This window comes from Haplochromis burtoni, unplaced genomic scaffold, assembly GCF_018398535.1.
Source record: "Haplochromis burtoni strain Fernald_Lab_line unplaced genomic scaffold, NCSU_Asbu1 Contig_88, whole genome shotgun sequence".
Classification (NCBI taxonomy): Eukaryota; Metazoa; Chordata; class Actinopteri; order Cichliformes; family Cichlidae; genus Haplochromis; species Haplochromis burtoni.
The window spans coordinates 1433-15565 of record NW_024582449.1 but is presented as its reverse complement, the minus strand read 5'-3'; the positions used below and the strand labels follow the sequence as shown (position 1 = coordinate 15565).

General features: G+C 37.3%; 2 protein-coding genes across 2 annotated transcripts in view; one reads left to right on the top strand and one right to left on the bottom strand.

Moving 5' to 3' along the window:
• Positions 1-5926, bottom strand: part of numa1 (nuclear mitotic apparatus protein 1) — a gene marked incomplete in the record, with an annotated part of 28868 nt that extends 22942 nt beyond the window's left edge. Inside the window, 14 exon segments of the mRNA XM_042222530.1 lie at positions 8-1049; positions 1234-1347; positions 1629-1769; positions 2099-2216; positions 2742-2853; positions 3034-3173; positions 3358-3517; positions 3634-3727; positions 3847-3921; positions 4007-4095; positions 4729-4802; positions 5201-5286; positions 5398-5480; positions 5735-5926. Of these exon segments, the coding sequence (XP_042078464.1) occupies positions 8-1049; positions 1234-1347; positions 1629-1769; positions 2099-2216; positions 2742-2853; positions 3034-3173; positions 3358-3517; positions 3634-3727; positions 3847-3921; positions 4007-4095; positions 4729-4802; positions 5201-5286; positions 5398-5436 (2284 nt within the window).
• Positions 5927-7602: 1676 nt separating this feature from the next.
• LOC102293775 lies at positions 7603-11607 on the top strand. The gene is made up of 10 exons (XM_014331104.2): positions 7603-7934; positions 8926-9255; positions 9431-9529; positions 9632-9703; positions 10254-10352; positions 10470-10655; positions 10753-10800; positions 10897-10959; positions 11070-11099; positions 11191-11607. Exons 1-10 carry the CDS (start codon positions 7862-7864, stop codon positions 11247-11249), a joined length of 1059 nt encoding a protein of 352 aa, XP_014186590.1. The 5' UTR covers positions 7603-7861; the 3' UTR covers positions 11250-11607.
• Positions 11608-14133: the final 2526 nt, after the last annotated feature.

The following is a 14133-nucleotide window of genomic DNA, read 5'->3' as shown; positions in this document are numbered from 1 at the left end:
TCCATGTAGTTGTTGGTCTTCATCTCATCTACCTCAGCCTCTTTAGTCTGGATTTCCTGCTTCAGTCGATTCACTTCTGCTTCAAGAACTGAAATGTGTTTCCCAAGCTCTTCAATCTGCAAAGTGCTTTCCTCTTGCTGTTTGGCCATTACAGCTTCTCTGGCTTGAGCATGGTCCTTGGCCATCTCAAGAGAATGGGTCATGCTTTTTATTTGGTTGTTCAGATCATCAAGCTCTTGCTGCAACAATGCAGAGCGTGTAGAGGCCTCAGTCTCTAGCCGAGCCATCTGTTCTTCCTTAGCATGAATATCTGCATTTAGCCTCTTGATTTCTTCTCGAGATGCTGTCTTCTGCTTCTCGAGTGCTTCCATATGTTCAGCACTTTGTTGTTGAAGTAGCTCTATTTGTTGGACATTCTCTTGTGCGGTTTTATCCAGTAAGTCTTGCTTCATGTGAATTTCCTGCTCTGCCTGTTTGAGAGATGAACTAAGGTCTTCCACTTGAGCTGTTAAGATCTGGATTTTGTCACTCAGAGTTTCTTGCACATTAGACTTCTCAAGAAGTAACTTGGCAAGCTCTTCTTCTTTGGCTTGAATTTCATCTTTGTTTTTGTTAGTTTCATCTGTAAGAATGTCAACTTCATCTTTGAGACTGTTAATTTGTTGCTCTTTAACAGCCAACAGAGAAGTAGCAGCAGTTAACTTTGTCTCAAGATCGTTCACCTTTTCTTCAGTCTGATGAAGAAGATCTTCCTTTGCTTGCTTAATTTCCTGTAGTTTTTTAATTTCTTGTTCACAAGCAGCAATATGCTGTTGTAGCCTGTCTGTCTGCTCATTTTTTTGCTGCTCAACCTGCTCAAGCTGAAGCTTAAGGACTCGGATCTCTTCCTGAAGAACTCCCCTCTGCTCATGTATCTCCTTAATTTCTTGGTGGCATTCCTCCAGTTGCTGAGTTTTAGCATGAATCTCCAGCTCAGCCTTTTTCAGGGAGAAATGTGTAGTCTCTAGCTCATTCTTCAAACCCCTGATTTCAGTCTCCAACATTTCTCTCTGGCAATTTAAGAAGAACCAACAATTATAATCAATTAAGTAGAAAATAAAATTTCCAAACTTAAACTGAAAATAAACAATTCAAGATGTTTATCGCTTACCATAATATTTTATACATTTTTTATATTTTATATATTTTCAATTAAGTTTGCTTTTAAAATTGTTAGCTTTTACATATAATTACCTCTACTATGGGTCCCATATTTTCCCCAACTTCATCCTTACTGGCCTTGCTTATTTCATCCTCCAAACAGGAAATCTTTCCTTGAAGGATTTGAATTTGTTCTGTAAGGAGTTCCTGAGAAATGAGAAAGGGAGCAGCTTACAGTAAATTAATTTGTATAAAACCCAACATTTAATGAGATCAATGGAGAAATAAGATTACTTACAGTCAACACAAATCTAATATAACTACTCTTCTTTATTTATAATAAAATAGGCAGACATGAGCATTTAAATGTGCTTTTCTTCTGAGTCTTTAACAGACATGATGTTTCCTATTCATTGTCCTTTTTGCATTCAGATTTCTCTGAATGACACAGGAATGCATGTTAAACAATATATCTTGTGAATCTACACCTTTTGAGCAGTTGCTTGGTTGAGCTCAGACTGTAGATGGTTTCTTTTGTTTCTCCACTCCTCCTGAGCAGACGCTTGACTTTCCGTCAGTCTACCAACTTCTGTCTCAAAGGCGGCAAGCTGTGAGCACACAGCTCTCACCTGAGAAAATTTTTAAAAAATAAAAAGGTTTTTCAAATCCATGTTTTGATCTCAAAACTGACACAAAAAACTCCTCAATACTTTAAAAGGTTTCTACTAGTGAAACACTCTCCAGAAACATGAAATGCACATGACCTTTACTGAATCCTGTCATGAGTGAGAATTCACTATCACAGATTTGCCTCAAAAGGTTTGGAAGCCATAACAGCAGACACGTTCATTAGATCTTTAGTGTAAATAAGAGACCCTCAAGAAAAAAACAAAACAAAACAAACAACAACTTAAAAACAAACAAACAAAAAAACCCAGAATATTTTGCATGTTATTACCTGAGAAGAAAGCACACCGTTTTCATCTGCAAGCTCATCCACTTTGCGCTCCATGAGTGAAGTGTTTGTCTTGAGGTCTTTATTTTGCTTCAGCATCTCATTAAGACGCTTTTGTAAGCTGGAAAATAAATAAATAAATAAAAAATTTACTTTAAAACACTTCTGTACAAAGGTCTAGAAGTACAGACTATTAGTCTGTTGTACAGAATGTAGTCTGTTGTTAGGGGGTTGCTAGGCAACATGATGACAAAATATTGTGTAACTTTTGTGGATAGAAATTAGATGTTATGGTTGTGATATTAAAATGATGATTTTATAGGTAGGGATGGGAATCGAATCCCGGTTCTTATTGAGAACCAGTTCCCACTGTTTCAATTAACTGGAAGCCTAGGCTGTGAATCTCTTAAGATCTCACTGTTAGGTTTGTATGGCCATGTTACTCCTAAATTTCTATCTTGTTCAAAGAGAAGATATAAAACAAAGTTATAAGCTAATCGACCTGTGTGTTCTTCTTTTTTAAAAACAAGAATCGATAAAGAATCAAGTTGTTAAACAGAATTGAAAAAGGAATCGGAATCGTGAAAATCTCATCAATTCCCATCCCTAGTTATAGGTTCATAAATCACTGCTCTTGGGTACTTACTCATTGTTCTTGATCTCAAGCTCATTAATTTGTTCTTTGGTAACATGCTCCTGATCACCTTGTTCTTCCTTTAGTTTATCCAGGCGGTACTGCAACTGGTTAATGCGAGACTCTGGGAAAGAGAGAGAAAGAAAACCAAAGCACGAAGCAAAGTCTATTGAAAACATGACAAGTATAAAAAGCTTAAATGAAAATGCAGATAATCTTAGACAAATATGAGTGGTGCTTTAACAAGAATTTTGCCATTTCTCAAGTCTAACAAAATGCAAACCATACATTCAACAGATAGTACCTCTTTGTTCAATGAGCGCAATCTTGCTGGCCAGCTCCCTCTCCAAACTATCTCGATAGTCTCGCTCCTTGATCATCTGTCGCTGCATTTTCCTCAGCTGAAATTTCGGTGTGTTCATTACATCCTCCAGAGGAGAACTGCTGTGTGAATTAAGCAGATCAGAAAGGTAAAGATTTTCAACGAAATGATGACAACCTGTGGATTTTCATCATGTATATTATAAGATAATGTAATACAAGGAAGTTTGGATTAACATAACCCATAAAACTGAATAAAAATGAATATTGCAACATAACCTGAAAATATTTAAGTCATATCTGGTACCTGACTGAAGAAGAAGCCACAGTTTCTATGTCCACAAATTTAATTCTACTGTTTCGGTGGAAGAAAGGAGACTCATCACCCAAGAAGGAAGAGATGCTTGACATATTGGTACCAGAGGTGGCTGCTGATTGCTCAAATATTTCTTGAGAGAAAGTCAAATCTGAGACAAAGATTGCACAATAGAGTCAAGCCAGTTAGTTTGTTTGTTTTGCTAAAGACTTCTTATTACAGTCTACCTCGGAGGGGAAAAACAAAAGTGACATATTTGTGACTTACGTTTTCCTCTCAGATGAGCGTCAAGTTCCTCGCTCAAATAAACACAACCCTCACTCTCCATCACAAAGGAACTAGTTAGGTGTGCTAGTTCCCGCTAGCAGAGTGGGATTAAATAAATACACACAGAATTAAAATAATAGCACAAAGCAACTCATGAGAAATGAGATGAGATGTATAAGTGTGACCACAATACACCAGCAGCTCCCAGCTTACCTCCACATCGCAGTCCAACATGTTCAGAGTGCAGTGGTCATTCATCATATCATGGTATACAAGCAACAAAAGTACCTAGTGATGTTGCAATAAAAAAGTATGATAAGTGTTTTCTTTGGGCCTTTGAAAAGAAATATGAAAAATAAAGGAAGTTTTTTACCTTTGAAATTTCAGCTGTTAGGCTGATGCCATCTCTAATGTGGTCCCAACGCAGAGAAGAGCTCTTGCTTGCATTAAATCTGCAGTCCCCTAAACAACAAAACACACACATGCTCAGGTCAGTAATATATTTATCTCCCATTATAATAAAAATGGTACCAGTGAGGAAGTTTTACAGTGAGGCTCAGGAAGAAAAGCCAATGATCTTTAAACATGAAGGTCAGTTGCTCACATACTGAAGCGTCCTTGTGCAAGACACTAAACCCCAAACTAACACTTATCCACTAGAGTTAATGTGTGTTATATGAATGAGTGAATTTGGCTTGTAGGCTAAAACACGCCCTGTAACAGTAGAAAAGTGTTAAATAAGTAGTAGTCCATCTACCAGGACACAATCTGGATCCCACCCAGGAATGCAGGGTGTGTCCAAAGGTGCAAAATATCTGTTATTTAAGGGAGAGAAAACAATGTGTTTAAAGTAAGGATGGGCTCCAAGTTCCTACATTAACACTTTCTGAAATACAAAGCGGTTTAAGCCCAATCAGACCATGAAATCCCCTTTGATCATATGTACTTCAGTCATTGGTTTGGAACAACATAAGCCTCAATAAGCTAAAGTGCTGTGATTCACCAGCTGGAGCCTTTATTACATATATCTTGTATTAATATCACACTCGTACAAAAAGACACTCTTTTAAGAAGTCTCTCCAGAAAGAAACTCACTTTCTAGAAACTCTGCAATGACTCTGAACCGATCCTCAGTTGCATCATTTAGACAGGGGATGGGCTGCTTTTTCCTAAAATGACAAAGAAAAAGAAGAAAAATATAATAAAATAAATGTCTGTGAAGGTTCTCAGTCATCCAGGTCATCGTAGTCAAAGGAGCTTGCAAAGAAAAGCGTCTGGACTTCTTAAGTTACTTGAAGACATTTCACCTCTCATCCGAGAAGCTTCTTCAGAGAGGTTCTCGGAAGCTTCTCGGATGAGAGGTGAAACGTCTTCAAGTAACTTAAGAAGTCCAGACGCTTTTCTTTGCAAGCTCCTTTGACAATAATAAAATAAAGGTTTACTGCAAGGAAGTAAGAGCTCTATATTTTCCAAAAAGCACACAACCAACACGTTTAACACCCTGTCAGTCGCTGACACTCCCTGTTTACACAGGCTAAACATTACACCGCATTGCCAGCATACTTACAGCATATAAACAAGTCTAAGTAAGATCAATCCGTCCTGCAAGTCATCGATGGTCAGCTCTGAGTCACGGAGTTTTAAACTGTTCACCTATAAAATTATAGTTTGGAGAGAAAAAAACAAAACAAAAAAGGGTGATTAAAACTTTAAACATTAGTGCAATCATTTCACCGTAATGTCCACTAACATAACTCAACTTACCCAGGAAAGTAAAGACTTTACAGCCAAGTTCATCTCCATCTTGGCTGACCCTTTATTCAAAAAAGGGATTTGCACTCAGGAAACTATAAAACAAAAAGCTATGTTAAATACTTGCAAGCTATCCAATTAGCACCGATTAACATTGTTGCACGACATTTTTTAACTACTACTACTTAACAAGTACCTGACAATAATATCTACACTATGTTTCAGCAAAGTTATTTTGACCATAATGTTTTAAAACACCAGCTGCCGACCTACTGTTGCGCCGAAATAGAGCTGCCAAAGGGTTCAGTAACGTCTATTAAGTCGAACGGTAGTAAAAATCGTGACTCACCTTAAAGGTTAGCAATTCTTGCCACTTGTACAGCAGTAGTCTATAGTGTAGCTTATTAGTGTCTGAAGACACGCCTGCCTGTCTACAGAACATAGAGTTACTGGTAGAAAATAAACAGTCCCATGTGAACTACCACCAAATTCAAAAAGAGACGAAGAAAATTGAACCAGCCAATCCGTTTACACGTATACGCGCATCTGAAAAATAGGCAAAGTTGATTGGTTTACAAAGCGGAAGTTGTGCTCGATCATTTCCGGGCAACACAGGCACTGCGGAAAAGTTAAATAAATAAATTACATCCTATCTCATTTTTAAACACTTTATTTGACCTCCATGCCAAGTGACATGAGTTACGGAAAACGGCGAAGGAGAATTTGTAAGGGCGTAAGAGAACCGCGGCGTTCGTTCGGCGTCTCATGTTGATGACGTTTGCCAAGGTGAAACTACAATCTTCCGAGGAAGGACTGCAAGCGCAGCTGTCAAAACGAAATGATGACGTTTTGGGTCACTATTGTTTAAACGTGGAAAACCCAGTGAAACATAGATCCTTACAATGGATGGAATAGAAAATAAATATATACACTCAGTGGACACTTTATTGGGTACACTTTGCTAGTTCTGGGTGGAACTACAGAAATACTTAAATGCTACCTGGCAGAAATTTAATTAGATACTGGAGTACTGGCCCAACTTTTATGTCTTGTATTAATTACATTCTCCATTTTGTAGACAAATTATGACTTGTAGAATAGCTGAGAGCCTGCAGGTGGCAGGCTAAACTATGATGACAATGTTCACATGACATTTTCTTTAAATGAGAGATTCGGCACAAGCTTTTACAGTAAACAGCCAGTGGGAGGTGAAAAAACACATTTCTCAGCACTATAGCTATATACTATACTATTTAGTTACTTATGGTTTTAAACTACACCGTTTGACATTTTATTTTATTTTTTAATCTATTAGCTATTATATATTTTTATATTTTTTGGTATGATGTCCAGAGGTACCAAAGAAGTTCAAATGTTTGATAAAAGGGCCTGAAATCCAACTTTTCCTGTGATGAAAGTGACTGTTTTTATGTTAAGGTCGGACTCCTGTGACCCTGTGGGACTTATTTCAGTCAAAAACTAAGGACAGCTGCCAGTGACAGCTAAAGGAAACACACATGGCTTCAGCTGGTTAACCTAAGACCTGATAGATGAAGTCCCTTTATTTTGGAATTGTGAATCTGTTGTTTGCCAGCTCTTTAAATTCATATAGACTGATATTTCATATCACACAGTGACAGAAAAACACCTTAGACATATTTAAATATAATCCTAACCCACGAATTCTCAAAACAGAATCAGCAAAATTAGAATTGAGGTGGCACTGAACCTTGACTGACTTGGAAACTTTCCCAACCTTGTGAAACCTTAAACCATGACAAAACACTGCAGAGGCGTGGATTTGAGTGACAGAGGCAGTGACCTTTATTTACTTACAGTTTACCAAACCACACCAAGTATTAATGTACATTTAAACAATTCTACAAAAGCAACCAACAAAATGTGAACTTACACAATGTTATACCATGATAGTTATATTAAAGTATACTCTATAATAGATTAATATTAGAACTTTTATATGAAAATTTAAATCTGATGTACAGCATGGCCCATCTCAGAGTCTTTGTCTATTGCTGAGTAACTGAAATTTTGATTAACCAATTCACTTAAAACACAACACTCGGATCTTATGTTGATTAAAAGAAAACCTGCATGTGACATTGCACATGACAATGATCACTTCATATATTTATCTTTCTTTGTGTCTCGTACTCCGGAAACATCAACATCATTTCCACAGGAAGTGGTCTGAAGCAGACTTTTGCATCAGGTCCTTTCTGCTGTCTGTCAAAAGTACATTATCACTGTTTGAAAGATATGTTTTTTTAGTCATTTGGTTTAATTTGGGGTTTTTTTCATGACTGCTGCTCAGTTAAAATAATGGTTGCGTTAATCTGGCTGTAGTTAATATAAAGAATTTCTTCAAAGAAGTGAAACTGGTGGTCTTGTGGTTTTGTTCCGTGATGCTTGAACAGGTTAATATATCATCGTCAGGGTGCTGCTCACACTGTACAAGATGGTGATCAAGATGCACGTTGCCAGGTGGACTCTCCTTTTTGCCCTGTGCTTCACTTGTGTGTCTTCAAATGGTAAGTTTTTTGTTTTTTTAAGAAATCTTAAAATATAATGTTAAAAATGTAAAAAATAATAACCAATTTTAATGTAATGTTTAGAAAATATATGTCAACATAAGTCTGTCAGGTTTTCTTCCAATTCTCTCTTTTTTTTCTTTTTCTTTTCTTTTTGTAAATATTTGACTCTACTGACTGAAGAGCTCAGAATCTGGCCAATGAGAAGTATACTTAATGTATTTAGACCGTTAAACTATCACTTAACTATCATGTTAGGGTAAAATCTTCTATAAACTATCTTAGAGCAAGCTGGTTAAAACCAGTTGCAAAACTGGGACATGACATTTAAAAAAAGAGACATCCACAGAATTAAATTAAATAATAAACTTGGTCTGAATGACCAGTGAGGGATTCCAACCAGACCTCAGTGCGGAGGTGGGACAATGTGTTTTTTTCTGACAGTGACACATGGCAACTTGTGTTTATTGCAGAAAAGGTGAACTCTATGTCATGCAAAGGTATTTGCAGAGCAAATTCACAAAATAATAATATTATTAAATATTATTAAAACTATTCTGAAAACGAAACAAGGTAAACTTCCAGCGATCTAAAGTCTACCAGCAACCTCTTTTCTAAAGATGAAGCGATCTTAAGATCACTCATAACACCTGAAGAAAACACAAAGGAAATGTTCAACTTTGGCTTAAACTTAACTAAACTGTTGTTTATCTGCATTTTAAAGAGTATATCTGCTTGATTTTTAACTTTATTTTAACATTTGCATAAAAGATCTTTTTCTCCTTGATATAGTAACACAGGGTCATTTTTTTTACCTGTTTGTGGGTGGGCCATATAAGATTGTTAATGGTTTTAAAAAGCATGATTAAGGTTATCACTTATACATTATTAGTCTTTGTCACAATCACTTAGTTACATTTCAGAAATCCACATCCTTTAACGGAGTGACCTAAACTTTCTCTTTTGTTTCATTTTTCCCTTTATGATGAAGAATCCTCTGAACATTTAGGAGAAATCGGTGAAGAGCACAGACTGAAGGTTCCACTTGGTTCATCTGTGCTTCTACCATGCAACATTCAAACAAGCAAGTTCAAATGGGTGACGTGGAACTACAGTGGCTCAGGGCAATTGCTCAATCTCTCATCAAAAGGGCACGTTACATTCCTGGACCCCAGAAATGGCCGAGTGAAAGTCTTTCCAAACCAGGGCTCAGAGGGGAACTACTCTATCAGAATTGATGATCTTGAAAAGGCTGACATAGGATTTTACCACTGTATACAGGAGGAGGGAAAATGTGTTCTAGTGGTGTTGGATGAAATAGGTAAGTGGATTTTTATTTGTAGATTTTAAGTTTATTCAATATTAAGCAGCGGCCTGTACTGTTTCTTCTGTCCTTGGATGACAAATGTCAAGACCCAGCACACACGAAAAGGACAAATAAATAAGTTTCTGTTTCCTGTGATATAGATCTTGTTAAACCGCAACTCTTCATGCAGGTACAAAAATCCCATGGCTGGTGATTTACATCTGTGCTGGTGTGACTGCTCTATTTCTGCTGGGTACTGGTGGCTACTACACTTACAAAAAATGCAAAGGTGAGAATTGTTCTGTCTGAAATTTAAAGTCAAAGCTGAGTGTTTTAGTGATTGTTTAGGAGGCTCATTGTATATTGAACTCACTTTTTGATTCTGTTGTAGATATCCGTAACAACAAAAGCAACAGCAAAGTAGAGAAGAGTACGGTCATTCCCAGTAGTGCAGCTGCTCCGGGTAAGCAACAATTTCAACTCTGTGTCACTCCAGTAATGTTCATTTGTTCGATGTAAACTAGAAGACATTTGAAATTTGTATTCACAGAGAATAACGTTTGCTTTAAAATCATTTAACTACTTTCTTACTGTTTAAAATTGTATGACAGATGCATAAAATACATATACAAGTATCACTTTCATGGCTATCCATTATGTTTAATGTTCATGTGAATTTGCATTATAATATCAACAATATACATAACACACTATACAGAGGTAAAACTACAAAACATGTCTTTATCTATCAAATCATAGACTGTGTACTACCTTTCAGCTGTTCATTTATAGTTTTACAAAATAATTTGATGTTTTTAATCAATATCATTAAGTAACTGTTAGGTCAATTGTTAACCAACGTACTTTAAAGGTGCTATTTCAACCATTTATTCACTCTTTGACAGTTAATTGCATATTTAATTCATCCCTTTTTTGTTTGTGAAGCTGTCTTCATGTTTAGCAGAACCAAACAGAAGAGCTCTTTCAGTTACTCTGCTAATGTTTCACTGCAGGTCCCAGTGCCCCACCCGTGACAACAATCAACATACCAGTAGGTGTGCATGTACATGTACCACAGGCAGTAAGACCCTACACTCATGATCTTGTTTATGGTGAGTTTATTCATCTTTTTCTTCTCTTCCTCACTATTAAACAAACATTTTGAAGTCATTGTATATCAACTGAAAAATGAAAAAAAAAGTTCAGTATATAATGTTCTCAAACAATAGAAAATGATGACCAGTTCCCAACCAGTGCTGACCCCACCAGAAGTAATCCACGCGGAGCTGTGCAGTATCTGGACCGGACCCAGCCTCAACAGCCCGGTCAAAGCAGCGGTGGAATTTATCCAAATTTGGATCAGTTTCGCTTTGAAAGGGTGGAAAGTCAGAGAACCAAACATAGATTTCATTTAGGTGCTTAGAAAAAGTCAATATGCTTACTGCAGTTTGCATTATTGGTGACTTCTAAATTGTAACAGTGTGAAGTAACCATCTTCTCTTACCCCATTAGAGCTTTTCAGCAGATTACGGCCACCAAGTTTCAGTCAGCATTATTACGGTAGAATGAGCAATTCTAGTCATCTTTTATTTTTATAATGATGCTATCATCATTTCAGTTCTGTCTGATTTTGACTCATCCCTTTTTTTTTCTCAGTAAACCAACATGATCTCCGCAAGCAACACGCCAAGTCAAAGCAGGTGGAGAATCAAAAGAGAGGTAGTTAGTGTTCGCTGAGTTTTCTCCAAATGATCAGAATTATTTGTCACTGTTGGAGAATAAGCACAAAACACTGACTTCTGTTCTTTCCTCACCTGTTTCTTTACCAGCAGGCCGCGAGAAGAAGAAAAACAAAGACAGTGAGTGCTGACTTCATCTGTGGGCATGTTAGAGATGGAATAATACTGTGCACTGAACTGCTCTCCCGATTTTCCACTCTTTCCCTCTCAGACTGTGAATACAAAAACCCGATTTACAACATGAGCACCGAACAGCTCAGCCAGCTGTAGAGAATGAAGGGCACGAATGAAGGAGTTTAAATCTCATTTGAGAATGAGGGCTACGAATTCTTTTCTATTTTACTCCTTTAAGGTGATCCATGTCTTTTTGTATTTGTTTGTACTGTAAGTGCGCTGCATTCCACTATTCTCTTGAATGCTGTTAGAATAAAGTTCATCAGTGTCTTCACATATAAACTGATTGCATGATGAATATACTAAAAATGTCTTCTATTGATATGTTTACCACTATGTACAGAGTTGTGTGACTGTAGAGATGTGTGCTGTTTAAACTTACAGATTGTTGTATTGAGCCTGTGTGTATGAGATTGAAATAAGACTTTCTAAAAAATAAAAACTGTTTTATTGCCTTTCTATTATTTTAAAGAGAAAAATTCAAGATGTTTTTTCTTAGAAACAAAATCCCCCGCCCCCCCACACACACGCACGCAGTGACTGTAACTTTAACAAGTTGGGGGGGAAACCCATCTTGAAAAACTGATAACACCAGAGGGTGACCACACGATGCTCATGTTGTGTGGGCAGACACCTCACTGTCTACTGGCTGCATCAGTTTGCAGATCACTTTCTGATCTGCTGGGTTGCTTTTACCCTCCTGGTGGGAGAGGTGGCAATTAAAGCTAACAACAACCAGCGGCGCCCTCGCACTCAGACTCAGCAACCACGAGTGAAGACCAAGTTTATTCTGGTGACATTTACTTTCTTTTCACTGCCTATTCTGAAATGTGAAACCCTGGCTGTTTCAAAACTATTTAGAAACACTGCGAAAATCAAAAAGGCCACTTTGATTTGCTGTGAGGAGTTCATGTCTCTCTATATATCAAAGATTAAATTCACAGATCTTTTTAATGGCCATTTACGTTTACGGTAAGTCATGCGCTGTCAATATATGTACAGGTATGTAGCTTTCAAAGTGCGTGGAGCTTTGAAATGTTTGTTGCGTCTGTGCTTCTATTTCTATTGATTCACACTCAGATGACCACAGTGGATATTACCAAGTCACTCCTATAGCAAAGCAGCGCCACTACTTCCTGCAAGAAAGTAACAGCTTGGTTATCTTAACAGTTGCATCCTGGGGATGTTTTGTGAGAAAGAAAAGTAAGATAAACCCATTGTGTATTCTTCTAAAAGGACTTTTATTTTCAAAACTTTTCTTTAACTCAACACAAATATAACACAAATATAACCATTTTCATTGAAGCACGTGCCAGCAGTGGCAGAGTTGAGTCAGAAAAGTGTTGAGTCTTTGCCTCTAATCTGTGAAAGGAAGATGAAAGGTAATGCACAGAAATATCACAATATATTTTAGTTTCTGTTTATCAAATAATTCAAGCATGTTTTCCACAGAAGTGTCATCAAAGCAGTTTCTCTGCAGCAAAGATGGCTTCAACATTACCATACACAAGCATGCAACAATGCTCCCTCTGAATCTGGATACAGTCTGGATTCACTCTGGCCAAAACACTCTGGCCAAAATCCCAACTGTAAACCCAAGAAAAGATGAGCTGATGCCATCACTTTCATCTTTCTGTTCAGTGACTGTGGCACTCGGTCTATGGTAACCATCAGCCTTTAGAATATAAATAATGTTATATATTTACAGTGTGAGTTATTGCATGTAAATGAAGTACTGCACAGTGGACGATGACACACTTCACACTTTTTTTTAAAGATAGTTGTCACTCATTCTAGTTTCCTTTTCCTTTTGTCTCACTGTGCAGTGCAGCTTTGCACTAACTCAAATGACTCAACTAGGCATCAGGGTTCAGCAAAAAAAAGTCAGAGCGCCCACTAAAACTGAGGAGCAAAGGAACAAGAACTGAACTGAGAATTGCCAAAAGTCAAAGTTTCATTCCTATTTTTGTTTTAAAAAATATTTTTTGTATTTGTTAATATGATTAAAATGTGGTGGGTCTTACTCAGCTATGTTTATCTGCAGATTCCTCATATAGGTCTTTCTATTCCCATTTTTACCATCCAATAGTAGCTGAGCGTGGCCAGCCCGTGTATGTGGAGCTGTTTGTAGTCAAACGTGAGGACAGGGACTTTGTTCTGCTGCCGGAGGACAGCTGGGCTACACCGACTGAGGACTCAGATGGCCAACAAAGATGGAAACTGCTGCTAGTGACAGCCACAAAACAGTTATGCTGCAAGTTTCCAATACAGAACTAGGATAATCCTCCATTCACAAGTGGTTTGTGGTTAGACTTTTCTCTTTTGTGAAATCCCCAACAGCTGAAAACCTGGTATGTTAAAGAGAATTTGCAGAGAATTTGTATCATTTTATCGTTGAGCTTTGCTACAGTACTTTTTCTCCTACAGGTGCATTTCTACTGAAATGTAGAGATCTCTAAGGGGCCAGGGAGCCTGCAGCGTTGCAGTAGTGGGAAATCGACTTTTAAACTGTTCATCTTTTGTCTTATAAATCTAAAAATAACACTGATCTCACACATTAACATGTAACACTGTGAACAAAAGATTGTTTTTCTTTGTTTTGGGGGAGTGCATAAATCAGGAAGACCTCCTGGATCACTATATGACAATCAAATAAACCAAGAACTGTACAATTTGTAATGGATATTAAATTGTACCTTGGCTCCCAAAATACTTTTTCCTTATAATATTTGATCACATATTTAATTCTATAATCCTCCAGTCACTGCACAGCTTTATTGTCACTTTGGGTTGTTTGTGTCAGCAGCAGGGCTGGACTGCGACAAAAAATCAGCCTGGGCATTTTGACTAAAAACCAGCGCACTAGGTAATATAGGAAAAGCCATAAAGCCTTTAAATTAACAAAAACGCTTTTGTGACAGTGGTGTACACTGTCCTGTTGGTATATATGTATGATTTCTATATATTTTGCATCAGATGA